General features: G+C 47.3%; 2 protein-coding genes and 1 non-coding gene across 3 annotated transcripts; 1 reads left to right on the top strand and 2 right to left on the bottom strand.

Annotated features, from left to right (window-relative positions):
* Positions 1 to 446: 446 nt before the first annotated feature.
* On the bottom strand, positions 447 to 11091 carry LOC109769949 (histone-lysine N-methyltransferase, H3 lysine-9 specific SUVH1-like). Its single transcript, XM_073500158.1, has 9 exons — positions 10955 to 11091; positions 8055 to 10107; positions 6309 to 6379; positions 6159 to 6205; positions 5594 to 5602; positions 4369 to 4688; positions 2496 to 2627; positions 1345 to 1466; positions 447 to 1164 (listed from the first exon to the last, which is right to left on the bottom strand). Exons 2-9 carry the CDS (start codon positions 10096 to 10098, stop codon positions 496 to 498), a joined length of 3414 nt encoding a protein of 1137 aa, XP_073356259.1. The 5' UTR covers positions 10099 to 10107; positions 10955 to 11091; the 3' UTR covers positions 447 to 495.
* TRNAV-CAC (transfer RNA valine (anticodon CAC)) lies at positions 5533 to 5606 on the top strand. The gene has a single exon. It is a non-coding gene; the product is annotated as a tRNA-Val (tRNA).
* Positions 11092 to 12270: 1179 nt separating the features above from the next.
* LOC109769950 (uncharacterized) lies at positions 12271 to 12984 on the bottom strand. The gene has a single exon (XM_020328657.1). The coding sequence runs from the start codon at positions 12982 to 12984 to the stop codon at positions 12271 to 12273; it is 714 nt and encodes a 237-aa protein (XP_020184246.1).
* Between the last annotated feature and the right edge of the window lie 1169 nt (positions 12985 to 14153).

The raw sequence follows: 14153 nt of genomic DNA, 5'->3' as shown, positions 1-14153 counted from the left end.
CAAACACTAACTAAAACACATGTAAACAAAGCCTATATGAATTATTTATTCATAAAACAGAAAAGAAAAATATTGGGCTATCTCCCAACAAGCGCTTTTCTTTAAAGCCTTTTAGCTAGGCATTGATAATTCGATGATGCTCATACGAAAGACAGAAATTGAAGCACAAAGAGAGCATCACCACATGACAAACACATCTAAGTCTAACATACTTCCTATGCATAAGCATTTTATAAGCAAACAAATTATCAAGGCAAGCAAAAACTAGCATATGCATGGAAGAAGAAAGAAACAATAGCAATCTCAACATTACGAGAGGTAATTTAGTAACATGAAAATTTCTGAGACCATATTTTCCTCTCTCATAATAATTACATGTAGGATCATAATCAAATTCAACAATATAACTATCACATAAAATATTTTCAACATGATCCACATGCATGCAAAGTTGACACTCTTCCAAAATAGTGGGATTAACATAGAATAAAGTCATTACTTCTCCAAGCCCACTTTCATAAAAAAATCATAAGATTGATCAAACTCCAAAGTAGCGGGATTATTATTTCCTAAAGTTGACACTCTTCCAAACCTACTTTCAATATTATTGCAAACATTATTATCATGAGGCTTAAATAAATTTTCAAGATCATAAGAAGCATTATCACTCCAATCATGATCATTGTAATAAGTAGTGGACATAGCAAAACTAGCATCCCCAAGCTTAGGGTTTTGCATATTATTAGCACAATTGACATTAACAGAATTTATAATAACATCATTGCAATCATGCTTTTGATTACAGAAACTATCAAGTATGGGTGCAATAGCAATGATCTCATGTTTAACATAAGGAACTATAGCAAATTCATCTCCATAAATATTGGCATCATCGCCACAAGAATAGCAAGCATCATGTTCATCAAGGGATATTTCAATCAAATCAACGGAATCATAATTATCTCTAGATTCGTGCATATCATTATTTTCTTCCAAAGCAACGGTCATTCTCTTAATAAATTCCTGAACATAGGCATTATGAGCATAGTTTTCATAGCAATATTTAAGTATGTCAAAATTTTCAGACTTGTAGAGAGTAATATCATACTTTTCAATCAAAGAAGCAACTTCATAAGTTTCGATATCATAGTAACTATAAACACCCTTTTCATAAGAAGATAATATTTCATTATCATTAAACTCACATAGGTAGGGAAGGTGTTTTTTAGGGTTCTTAGAGCAACAAGTAAAATCAAAAAGTTCACAAAGATTCCAAGCATAACATAGCAAACAATTTATTTGATTCCATAAGAGTCTCCCTTTTTCAGACAAACAGTGACGCACAAAATGAGCATGCTCATCTAAAGATTTTCCCTCAACTAAACTAATTGGCGTTTCAGCACGAGCACATATGGATCGAAGATGATCCAAGTAGAAAACTTTAAGTGGGTCCATAAACTTTGTTTCTGATTTTTAATAAACACACAATTATACCATGCAAACGAGCAAACAATCCAAGTAAGACATAAAGGCAAACGAAAGAAGGGGCGAATAAAAAGGCAAATCTTTTTGTACTTTTCTGAAAACGTTTTTGAAGTGGGGGTGAAGAAAAAGAGAGACGAATGACGAATAATGTAATGCAAGAGATGAGAGTTTATGATGGGTACTTGGTAGGCTTGACGTAGATCTCCCCGGCAATGATGCCAGAAATTCTTGGGTTTTTTGGTTTATAGATCTGAAAATAAAAGATTGCAAAATAGTAGATCGGAAACTAATATGATGGAAAATAGACCCGGGGGCCATAGGTTTCACTAGAGGCTTCTCTCATGAAGGCAAATAATATGGTGGGTGAACAAATTACTGTCGATCAATTGATAGAAAAGCGCAAAGTTATGACGATATCCAAGGCAATGATTATGTAATATAGGCATCACGTCCGTGTCAAGTAGACCGACTCCTTCCTGCATCTACTACTATTACTCCACACATCGACTGCTATCCAGCATGCATCTAGAGTATTAAGTTCATAAAGAACGGAGTAATGCCTTAAGTAAGATGACATGATGTAGAGGAATAAACTCAAGCAATATGATGAAAACCCCATCTTTTTATTCTCGATGGCAACAATCCAATACGTGTCTTGCTACCCCTACTTTGTCACTGGGTGAAATCATGCAAGATTGAACCCAAAGCTAAGACCCTCTTCCATTGCAAGAAAATAATCCAGTTGGCCAAACCAAACCGATAATTCGAAGAGTAATACAAAGATATCAAATCATGCATATAAGAATTCAGAGAAGGTTCAACTAATATTCATAGATAAGCTGATTGTAAATCCACAATTCATCAGATCTCGACAAACACACCGCAAAAGAAGATTACATCGGATAGATCTCCAAGAACATCGAGGAGAACATGGTATTGAGAATCAAAGAAAGAGAAGAAGCCATCTAGCTACTAGCTATGGACCCGTTGGTCCGCGGTAAACTACTCACGCTTCATCGGAATGCCAATAGGATTGATGTAGATGCCCTCCGTGATCGAATCCCCCTCCGGCAGGATGTCGGAAAAGGCCCCAAGAAGGTTGCGGCGGTGGAAAAGTATTTCCGTGGATGCTTCGGGTGGTTCTGAAATATATGTGAATATATAGGAGGAAGAGCTAGGTCAGGGGGTCACTGAGGGGCCCACAAGGTAGGGGGACGCCCCACCCTAGGGCGCAGCCTCGTGGCTCTTCTGACTTGCACTCCAAGTCCCCTCGGTGTCTTCTGGTCCAAGAAAAATCATCGTGAAGTTTTATTCCGTTTGAAATCTGTTTAGTATTCCTTTTCCACGATGCTCAAAAACAAGGAAAAAACAGAAACTGGCACTGGGCTCTAGGTTAATAGGTTAGTCCCAAAAATAATATAAAATAGCATATTAATGCATATAAAGCATCCAAAATAGATAATATAATAGCATGGAACAATAGAAAATTATAGATACGTTGGAGACATATCACGCCCCTAGGCTTGTCGCCTCCTGGTGGGTCCCCTTCTGATAATTCTTTCGCCAATAATTTTAATACATTTCAAAGTAATTCTCCATCAATTTTCAGCTCATTTGGAGATGTTCAGAAAAATGCCTCTGATGTAGCCCTTTCCGGTCCAGAATTTCAGCCGCCGGCAGTCTCACTCTTCATATGAAACTTGCAAATAAGAGAGAAAAGGCATAAAATTGTATCATAATATGAAATAACAGTCCATAATGCAAAATGGACGTATCATAGACCCCAATGTGACGATAATTGGGATTCTCCCCGGGAACGACTGTAATTTGATGAGTTCATGTATTCACTATATGCTAAAGATTTGTTCTGATTCTCTATTAAAATGATCGCATTAATTACCCTTAGTTTTCATTAGGACACCGCTGCCACATGAGGTTAGGACAAAAGATGTCATATAAGTTCTTATCGCAAGCACATATGACTATATACAGAATATATACCTACATATGATCGATGAATTGGAGCTATTATACATTGCTCTATGTTGTGACAGTTACATAATGTTGTGACATTTTAATATTATTGTCTTTGCTCAAGTTACTACTAGTGTTATTGTTGATGTTGCTTTGCTACTATGGCTATCTCTGCTATCATATTACCGTGCTACTAATAAATTGCTGCAAGGAAGTGACTTCTCAGGTGTGGTTGAATTGAAAACTCAACTGCTAAGTCTTATAAATATTCTTTGGCTCCCTTTATGTCGAATCAATAAATTTGGGTGAAATACTACCCTCGAAGACTATTGCACCCCCTATACTCATGGGTCATCATTGTGTTGCTTGTATAGAGCTTGGACTATAGGTCATACTCCATGATTTGCAGCCACTCGGTGGTGCATGGTTGACTTGATTAATACAACCGGACCATTGGTTGCACCAATGCTACCCAAGAGAGCCTTGAGTGTTGTTGGATGGGATGGTCACAGTGTGCATTAATAGTCTTGAATATTACTCCAAAATCTCTCAGTGGTTTCATCCGTCCCAACCGATGCATCAAGCGACACATTCATCCAAGCATGTCACAAAGCAATTTCTTCGTCTTGGGAAAGTTGTGTGTCCTCGATTTCTTGTTGCTTGCTTGACTATACACATGATATTCAACCTCCTCCACATCGGGATCATCGTTCTCCTTGGTATCTTCTTTTTTTAGCATACCTAGCACTATCATAATCTAGATCGCCGAGGCCTTGGATGTGTGACAGATGCAGTTGAGACATGAAGCCTCCTCCTCCACACTACAATCAACAACAGCAAGCTCATAAACCCCACAGCCGCAAACATTCATCAATGTGCCGGCCAAAAAATAAAAGGCAAATTTTTTACCCCTTCGGAAAATCATCGAGCTCTTGGCGGCCATGGTCCTCGGCTGGTAAGCGTCTTCATCGCCTTCGTTGGCTTCCTCGCCCGCTTGCCGCCGACCGGACCAGCGCGAGGGTGACCGAGCATCGTCACGACCGTTTGGGGCCTTGATGCCCGCTTCATCGACGGGGCGGCAGTCCGCAACATGTTCTTCGTCCCCAACCTCTTTCTTGGTGCGGTTGGCGGCAGCGGACGACGGGGTAGCGAAGTCGCCTTCCAGTTCTATTCCGGCCGGAATCGATGGATGTGGTGGCGGCAACGGCGGTGGCAGGAAGAGGTGGCGCCTCAAATAAAAGTGAGAGTGGCCGAAATTATCATGAGAAGTGGCGCAGGTTGAGTAAAAAAATAGGAGTTTGTGCTGCCTTTTGGGGTGTCCTTAAAATTTTGCTTCTCTGAACGTCCAACAGTTCGGTTAGGTACATTTAGCTCCTTATTTAGCTCCTCTAAGGCTGCGCTTGGAATGGATGTATTGAAATGCGGGTTTATTTTCTATACGGGTGTAATTTACCGGCCGAGTGCAGTTTTCAGGCGGAAACGAAAACGACGGGCGAAGGCTTGTATTATTTACAAGTGTATTTGAAATGAAAACGATAATGCATACACGGCCTAAAGGGTTTTATGAGATCGGCTAGCGATGCTCTCACCATGCACCTAGCGCGTGCTATGTTTATGCTTGTTTTGTATACTTGATTTGGTTTTCTCTGTGTGTTTTAGCCTCCTTTGCGCGGAGTTTTCCTAGCAATTTAAAGACGTGTCCGAGAGAAGAGTGTGCTTGGATTTATTTGAAGCGTCGTGTTCGTAGATACCGACGGTCCGGAGGAAAAAGAATAGAAGGGGGACAAAAGCGCAATCGGATCGCTTCTGGTGCAAGTGCATTTCTTTACTTGCATCGCGTGCGTCAACAAACCCTTTTCGCGTGCACGTGTTGAGGCTGGAAGGAATCGGACGGGCTCGTTTGCATCGACGCATCCTCTGAGCCATTATTAATCCCGTATTTTATCAAGGGGTTGCTTAGGCTCTAGATTGATTATTGATGACACTACCTTTTGATTTGTCGGTGCAGATACCTTTATTCCATCAGAGTAAGAATCTATAAAATAAACAGATTTTAAGATTCCTGTCACAAAGGTCTGGGTGGTGTAGTTGGTTATCACGTTAGTCTCACACACTAAAGGTCCCCAGTTCGAACCTGGGCTCAGACATGTGAACATTTTTTGAAGTTTTTTGCTCCGCAAGAGCATAGATTTTACAAAAATCTGATCAAACTTGGCATGCTTCTTCTACAGAGGACATCAAGAATACCAAACCAAACAAGGTCCTTCACTTTCTTGCATTCACAGAAGCAGCTCAGAGAGTAAAAGCAGCAGCAGTAATATAACAGTAAGTAAGAACACATGATACTAGATGGTTCATGTCTTATAGATGACAGCTGCTGCATGATTTGCACATGACACGCCTGCATATGCAACATGTACTACACACGATTTTGCATCACAAAAGCCACCAGACACTCTTGGCCACCACCGGCATACAAAATACTACAGACATGTGAACATTTTTTGAAGTTTTTTGCTCCGCAAGAGCATAGATTTTACAAAAATCTGATCAAACTTGGCATGCTTCTTCTACAGAGGACATCAAGAATACCAAACCAAACAAGGTCCTTCACTTTCTTGCATTCACAGAAGCAGCTCAGAGAGTAAAAGCAGCAGCAGTAATATAACAGTAAGTAAGAACACATGATACTAGATGGTTCATGTCTTATAGATGACAGCTGCTGCATGATTTGCACATGACACGCCTGCATATGCAACATGTACTACACACGATTTTGCATCACAAAAGCCACCAGACACTCTTGGCCACCACCGGCATACAAAATACTACAGAGGACGGCTGCCTACTCTGAATGCTCCCTTGTCCAAAATACAGAGACGCTGGCTACTCCGCTGGACCGCCCAGCCGCGATGTACTCCTACCATACACATACAGCAGCTTAATAACCTGAAAAGGAGAACAATATCAGCATCAATTTGGCGGCCAAGGCACAGATTGGAGACAGATAGTTACGTTGTCTACTATGGAGGAGATCCATCTTTGACGCCCGCGTCGCCCCCCGCTCGGGCGACTCGGGTGGCCCCCAACCCTAGCCGCCGCCGGGGCCTAGCCCATCTTCCTTCCTCCTCCCGCCGCCGCCGGAGGACGCCGCCGGCTTGCGCCCGGAGGCCGACGGCGGTGGCGGGGGCTCTTCCTCCCTCCCGCGTCTCAGGAGTGGCGGGCCCCCAACGTGCGTGGAGGTGCGGCCGATCTAGAAGCGACGGCGTTGGCTTCGACGGCGGCGGCGGTCGGCCCTGCCTCGGGCCACGGGTGGCTGCTGCGGCGGCTGGCCTGGATCGGGCGGCGGCGCGATGCGGTCTTCGGCGGCATGTCATCTGGCTTTAAATCGGCGGCGGCGTCGAAGGCCTGGTGGACTGCTTGGCGGCACCCATGGCAGATCTGTTCTGGCCGGTGTAGCCAGTGGTGGTGGTCATCTTCTTCGTCGGTGGTGGCCGGCCAGAAGCTTGGTGATCGGATCTCGAGATCCATCATCTAGTCCCGGCTGCGAGTTGGGGAGACATGGTTGCCGGTGAAAACCGAGCCGACGGCAGGCGATGGCGGGGTTCTACGCCGTTACCTTGATGAAGATATCGTCGTGTAACTACTGTCGACCCACTCGTATTGCTCCGGGGGAAACCCTAGGATCTGGTGTTCCAGATCGGACGATGGCGGCACTGCGGTGTCGTTTCTCTCTTGGAAGCATCGTTTGTGGAGCAGCGCTAGAAGTCAGAGGCAGGAGGTGGAGCGGCTTCATCTTGCATGGAGCTTCGGTGGAGATGTCAAGTCATGCCTGACCGACAGGTGCTACGCTTTGTCATGCCTGGTAGGCAGGTGCTACGCACGACAGATCTTCCAAGGACTTCAAGCTGTGTCGGTTGGTGGTACTTAGCAGCATGCCGCTGAGGTGTATCAGTGGCGACCGCGACGTGCTCAGCTGTTTGCGCGCAGGGAGGAAGTGCCGTTGGGCGCCGTGGTGGCGTCGACGATAGCTTGACCGAGCAAGGTTGATGCATCAGTACAGTTCTGAAGATGGAGCGGTGGCAGTTGGCGGCGGCGGCCTCTGAGAGCACGCCGGACCAGTGTGTGCCCTAGACCCGGCAAGTGGCTAGGTTGGGGTTTCAGGTCTTAGATGTTAGGCTTGGTTGCGATGTGTGTTTGGTATTAGGCCCAGGCTATCTGCGCCCCTTCATCAACTGGATAGGTGTAGCGACAGTTTGTTGCTTAAACGGCAGCTTTAGTCTTACTGTTGTATGACTTTGTAAGGTTTTATGAGAATAATTAATAAAGTGGCCGTATGCATCGCCCAGATGCAGAGGCCGGGGGTCATCCTCCTTTTCTAAAAAAAATGGAGTAGTGTGTAGGATACGTTCTTCTCTAGCAAAGACACGACTAATAAATCCATCAACATCAAGTGACGAGTAATGACAATACATGTCGTGTGACAAAACACGTACTACTTGTTAAACATGACCGGGAAACCTAGAAGGAACAGAGATAATGACATCTGTTTAGTTACCTTGTTTACGCCCAGCATAATTTGTGTCAGAAAGAACCTCGACAGTTTGCAGATCCACATAAGCATGGCCTGAGCTTGCAAGCCAGGGGAGATTTCCCCTTGATGCCCGGAGGAGCCCCTCTTATGCCATAATCATATGTCAGCTCAGTCATGGGAGGGATATGTTTCATGGCGAAGAACATGATATGCGGATAACTGTTATCGGTATGGTCATATTGCACAGCCTGCCAGAGTAGATTCGGGGAGCAGCTATGGTTGATGAAACGAGCAACGTTGCCAGCATCCTTTGCACTTATGACGACAGGAAGTCTCTTAAACCTCTCAGCTGTGGCATCATCTGCACCTTTTTCCTCAAGCAACTCTGCACCCAGGTTCCATCTTACAGCCTTGTCATTTGGACATGTTGTGCGAAAGGTGTACTCGTCCTCCTGGACATCCATGCTCATGTTGGTTTCGTCCATGACTTGACCGGCGTACTCGCAAACGAATGCGCCGGCACGGATCGGGTCCCATGATCGGAGGCCCCATCCACGGTCTCTGGTCCTGAAAACCTCGAAGTTGAGCTGAACACCTCTCTGTGCAACCCTGTTTCGACAGTCCTTGGTACAATGGCAGTCACGAGAGCACTCGTAAAGCATCGGAACATGCCTCGCGAGCACCCCGTCTAAGTTGTAGGGAAGATCGCCGCCATTCTGCCGCGCGCACGAACAATTGGGGTCACCTGGCATGCACACACTAGTGCACTCACAGTGGTGCAATGGCCTGTTCCTACTAAGAGGTCTCGAGTGCTTCACTCCGGTGACATACTTGAAGTGGCTCGGCCCCCTTTCGCCGTCGACTTCGTTGACAAGGCACACAGGCAGGATCTCAGCCCCTGATGATAGATCCAGCACCATGGCATTCTCTCTTGTGGCACGGTTCGCCTTCCACTTGTCTGTCATCTTCCAGACTGAAAATCCGTCAGGCTGCCCCGGCTCCCTCCTCAGCCTGTACTTGAACACGCTGAACCCGCTCTTGGCCGTGTCCATCCAGGAGTCCTCGATGCGATACACCCCATCGTAGATGTAAACCTTGCCTGCTGTGATGGAGAAAGGGTCCCGCGCACTGCGCACCACCCTGATCTGGTTCTTCTTGCTGGCGCTGTTGCTGAGAGCAAGGTTTCCTTTCTCCAGCTTCTGGTCGTGCTTCTCCTTGTCCTTGCGCCGGCTGTTGCCTCCTTGGCCCGTGTACACCAGGGTGTCGGTCTCATCCTCGACGTTCTCGTATCCGCCGGACGAGATGATGCTCACGGCCAGGCTCTCGTCCCTCCCGGCAAGCTTAGCCGACAGGTAGTCGATGCCGGCCATGGATGGCGCATGCAACCCCACGATGCACATCTCAATCCTGTAGAAGAAGATGTCTCCGATTTCGACGCCCGGGACGGGGCCTATCGTCTTGAGGCTGTTGATCTTCAGGTTGTTCTGGTTCATGAGAACACTGGCCTTGAGGTCGGCGCGCCTGCCCAAGCCCTCCTTCTCATCCAGCTGCAGCGTCCGGCGCCGGAGCGAGTCGAACATGGCCATGGTCGCTTCCACCGCCTCCCTTGGGTTGTCCGATGTGGAGGGCCAGCCGGCGAGCTCCTTGCTGAGGCTCCTCCTGATCGGTCTCTGCTTGGTGTTGGCTGCAGTGGAGTCTCCAGCCTGCCGAACCTTCTTGGCTGTCCTCTTGGGTGAAGATGAAGATGGTTTCCTCTTCTCGGAAGCAGGAGTGTAGTCTTCATCCGACAGTTCCTCTTTGGGTCGCCGCGCGGGAAATGCTGCCGAGATTGGTGTGGCCTTGAGAGGAACTGCGGACCCTGGCCCTGGTGACGGCCCAGCAGATGAAGCTGGAGCTGGCCCAGGGTGTTGCTGTGGTGGCGGCCCAGCAAATGAAGCTGCAGCCGGCCCAGGGTGTTGCTGTATTGGTGTGATGTAGAAGAATGGTGGGTCAGATATTGCCACATCATACCCGGGAGGGGTAGGGAACATCGGCGCCAGTGAGTGCAATGGCTTCGGGTCCAGTGGCTGCTCCCCAGTTTCTGCTTCGTCAATCAAGCTCCCCATGGCGAACTCCTAGCAGTCGCAAAAACAGGGTAGACTTAATAGATGCTAGCTGATGTATATGGAAGATCAATCAAATATATATATATATGATCAACGAAGAATAGCATCCATGTAAACATGTAAGTTCAGAACATTGTATCAGCTTCAAAACAGGACAAAACTGTATTATCTTGTGAAGCGAAATGCGCGGAAACAGAAAAGTTTCATATTTTGATCACTAGCTTGTTGGCTAGGTGGAATTAATATTAATCTTTATGCGATGGTGGGAGTGTAAAAATGGCATATTGACTGACGTGTAGGATTTGTTTGAGATCTTTTTTACACTTGTTAAAAGAAGTGTGATCTTTTTTACACTGTACTCTTTTGAAGAAAAGGGAGGACAGTTTTTTTTTAAAGAATAAATCTGTAGATTCAAGTAATGATATGAACTTTTGAACTGAAAGAAGAGGATCTTGTGAAGTGCAGCAAGCAGAAAGAGAGGAAAATCTTCTTTCTATCGAAACAAAAGAAACAGAGGAAAACACATGTGCTGCTCACTATTGTGTTACTTTGTGTCGAAGTATCCATACCATATGAATGTAGTGCAGATTGGGGTTGTTTTAAACCGACAGAAAACACATCTATTTTCAGCATGCTACGTTCCATGTTCTTTCCTCCTCACATATGAACCAAAAATGCCGGTATCGCCAGAAAGAAGAAACAAAGAGTGGCCAGAAGAGGAACGTTGAGGAACCCAGAAAAGAGTGGCTATTTCTCCACAGATACGATCATCTAAAACCTAAAGCTACTACCCAAGAACGCCAGAAAAGGAAACCACAAGAACCAGCCAACAATGATTTGCCGGGAGATGACTGACCTCGAGGACGCCGTCGAAGCGAAAGCCCTTCCTCTCTCCACCGAAGCGCTCGCTGGTGCGTTGTGGTTTCACTTCTTTGGAGGCCACAGGTGGGGTGGTGTGGTGGGGTAAAAAGGGCACTTGCCTGTGCTGTGCCACTGCTTGGGGCTCCCCTCCCCTCGGTGAAGCCGTCTCAGCTCTCAGGGCCTACACGTGTAGTGCCAGGCGGTCGTGTCACCGGTCACGCGCTGGCAAGGCTCGCCTCTTGGGCTTCTGCGCTTTCGCTGTCCACCGTTGGATCGGTCTCGAGATCCGTGCTGCTGGAACCGGCTGGAAACGGTTCAACGCTGCTCACCGGTGGCAGCTTATTAAGACATCTGCCGGTCAAAGTCACTTCACTTCACTTCGGCCTGGCAAAAAGGTCACTCCAATACACGAACATAGCCCAACTCCAACGCGCCATCTGAAATGGACGTCCGATTTGTCTGGATTTTGTTTGTTTGGGATGATAATGAGGCTGTGTCTGATCGGATTGTGGATGCGACGGCCGTGCGCCCAACGCGCGGCTGCATTTCGGCCGCATCTCGCCGTTCTCCCAGCACAGTACATAAAATGAAATTGATGCATATGAAATGGTTCAAATCAAACATAGCTCTCAAATAGTCTTTACAACCCAATCGAAATATGTTTGCATGAAAAGAAAACAATATCAAATTGTCTTACAACCCAATCGAAATTTGTTTGCATGACAAGAAATTAAACTGATAGATCTATTGGTAGCCAATGTGAGTCCACACATGCTCAACCAAGTCATTTTGTAGCTGAACATGAGTATGCCAATCACGCAACTCCCGATGAAACTCGACAAACTGTTCAAAGGTTGTAGGAGGTGCATGCTCAGGCTCAACATTTTCACCCTGAAAATCAAACCCTTGGTCATAGATGCTATCATCGCGCTCATCCTCCACAATCATGTTGTGCGTGATCACACAAGCAATCATCACCTCCCAAAGCTTCTTCGTGATCCATGTCAATGCAGGGTTACGAACCCCACCGAGACTGGAGGACCCCGAAAGCACGCTCCACATCCTTCCTAGCACTCTCTTGCATTTGGGTAAACCTCTGTCTCTTCTCTTCTTGCGGATTGGGTACGGTCTTCACGAGAGTGGACCACTGAAGATAGATGCCATCAGCTAGGTAATATCCCTTGTTGTAATGGTGGCCGTTGACCTCAAAGTTCACCTCCGGAGAGTGCCCTTCTGCAAGCCTTGAAACACCGGAGACCGCTGAAGAACACTAATATCATTATGAGAACCAACCATGCCGAAGAAAGAATGTCATATCCAGAGATCTTGTGAAGCCACAGCTTCAAGTATAACAGTGGCATCTTTCACATGCCCCTTGTATTGCCCATGCCAAGCAAATGGACTGTTCTTCCACTTCCAGTGCATACAATCTATACTACCAAGCATGCCCGGAAAGCCCCTCTCGGCATTGATCGCCAACAACCTCTCTGTATCAGCGGCATTTGGCTCTCTGAGGTACTCCGGGCCGAAAACTTCCACCACGGCCGTGCAAAAACTGTACAATGAGAGGAGACACGTGGACTCACTCATATGAACATACTCATCCACAAGATCACCAGGAATTCCATATGCAAGTATGCGCATAGCCGCGGTGCATTTCTGGTATGAAGAGAAACCAAGCTTGCCTACGGCATCCACTTTGCACTCAAAGTATGGGTCATACATGACCACTCCCTTGCGAATATGATTGAACACATGCCTTCTCATTCGGAATTGGCGAAGAAATTGATGTGCCTTAAAGAGTGAACCATCCTTAAAGTAATCGACATAGAGAAGGGTGTGGCCTTTCTCTCTATTGCGGTCCAAGGCCAGAGCATGGCCGGGGATTGATCCCCTGTACCAAGGCCGCTTCCTAGTGATGTATTCATGCACGACCAACGCAGCCGCCGGCTCTTCATCATCTGAGGATGAATCATCAGATGAGCAAATGAAATTGTGAAAGAAAAACTCATCAGCACTGTCCATTGTACCTTCTGAGCAATCCGTCAAACGCCTTGCGGGCGTGGCCGGAAAGCGGCCGGATAGTGCACGCTCTGCTCCCTCGCAGGCCGGCCTGAAGAGGTTGGGGACGACGGGCGACGATGATGGTGGATGGCGCCTTGCGTGACCGAACGGCTGGCCGGAAGAGGTTGGTGACGACGGGCGACGACGACGGTCGTAGTTTGTCTCCCACCGGCAACACAGAGAACGCCGGCCAAATGCTTTCCGGCAAGCCGGTGCAGAGTCAGCTATGGCGCGGCGCGATGGTGGTTGGACGTCCCTGGTGAAAGACGGCGCGACCGGGGGGTGGTGGTGGCGGCGGCGATGGCGGGGGCGCGGAGGGAGGTAGAGGAAGAGAAAAGGGGGTCTGTCTCACCGACGGGCGGGCCAGGGTAGGACAAGGGCACACGCTGCTCACGTCCGCGATTGTCCGTTCGGCCGCAAACTTGGCCCAAACTTGGGCTGGGAATGGGTCGAAAACGAATTGAAACCGGATGACGGTCCGTTTGCGGCCGCGCGTTGGGAGGCCTGTTTTGTCCGTATACCTCCAAACGGACGCGGGCGGACAGGATGGGGCCACACGTTCACAGACTCAAATTGTCCATTGGTCCGCAAGGACAAAAATTGATGGACACCTATTTTCATCTTTTGGTCTATTTTATGTCTGTTTGGACCTATTCTTTTGGGAAACGTAGCATGCAATTTCAAAAAAAATCCTACGCTCACGCAAGATCTATCTAGGAGATGCATAGCAACGAGGGGGGGAGAGTGTGTCCACGTACCCTCGTAGACCGAAAGCGGAAGCATTTGACAACATGGTTGATGTAGTCGAAATTCTTCTAGCTCCGACCGATCAAGTACCGAACGTACGGCACCTCCGAGTTCTGCACACGTTCTGTGCGATGACGTCCCTCGCGCTCTTGATCCAGCAAGGTGTCGAGGAAGTAGATGAGTTCCATCAGCACGACGGCATGGTGACGGTGATGGTGGTGATCTGCGCAGGGCTTCGCCTAAGCACTATGAAGATATGACCGGAGGCGTAAACTGCGGAGGGGGGCACCGCACACGGCTAACGATTGTTGTTGTGTGTTCTAGGCGCCCCCTCCCAACGTATATATAGGTGGGAGGGGGAGGGGAGCTGCCATGGGGCGCCC

This window comes from Aegilops tauschii, chromosome 5 (genome assembly GCF_002575655.3).
Source record: "Aegilops tauschii subsp. strangulata cultivar AL8/78 chromosome 5, Aet v6.0, whole genome shotgun sequence".
NCBI classification, from domain to species: Eukaryota; Viridiplantae; Streptophyta; class Magnoliopsida; order Poales; family Poaceae; genus Aegilops; species Aegilops tauschii.
The sequence above is the reverse complement of the archived record's forward strand: the minus strand, read 5'-3'. Positions and strand labels throughout refer to the sequence as shown.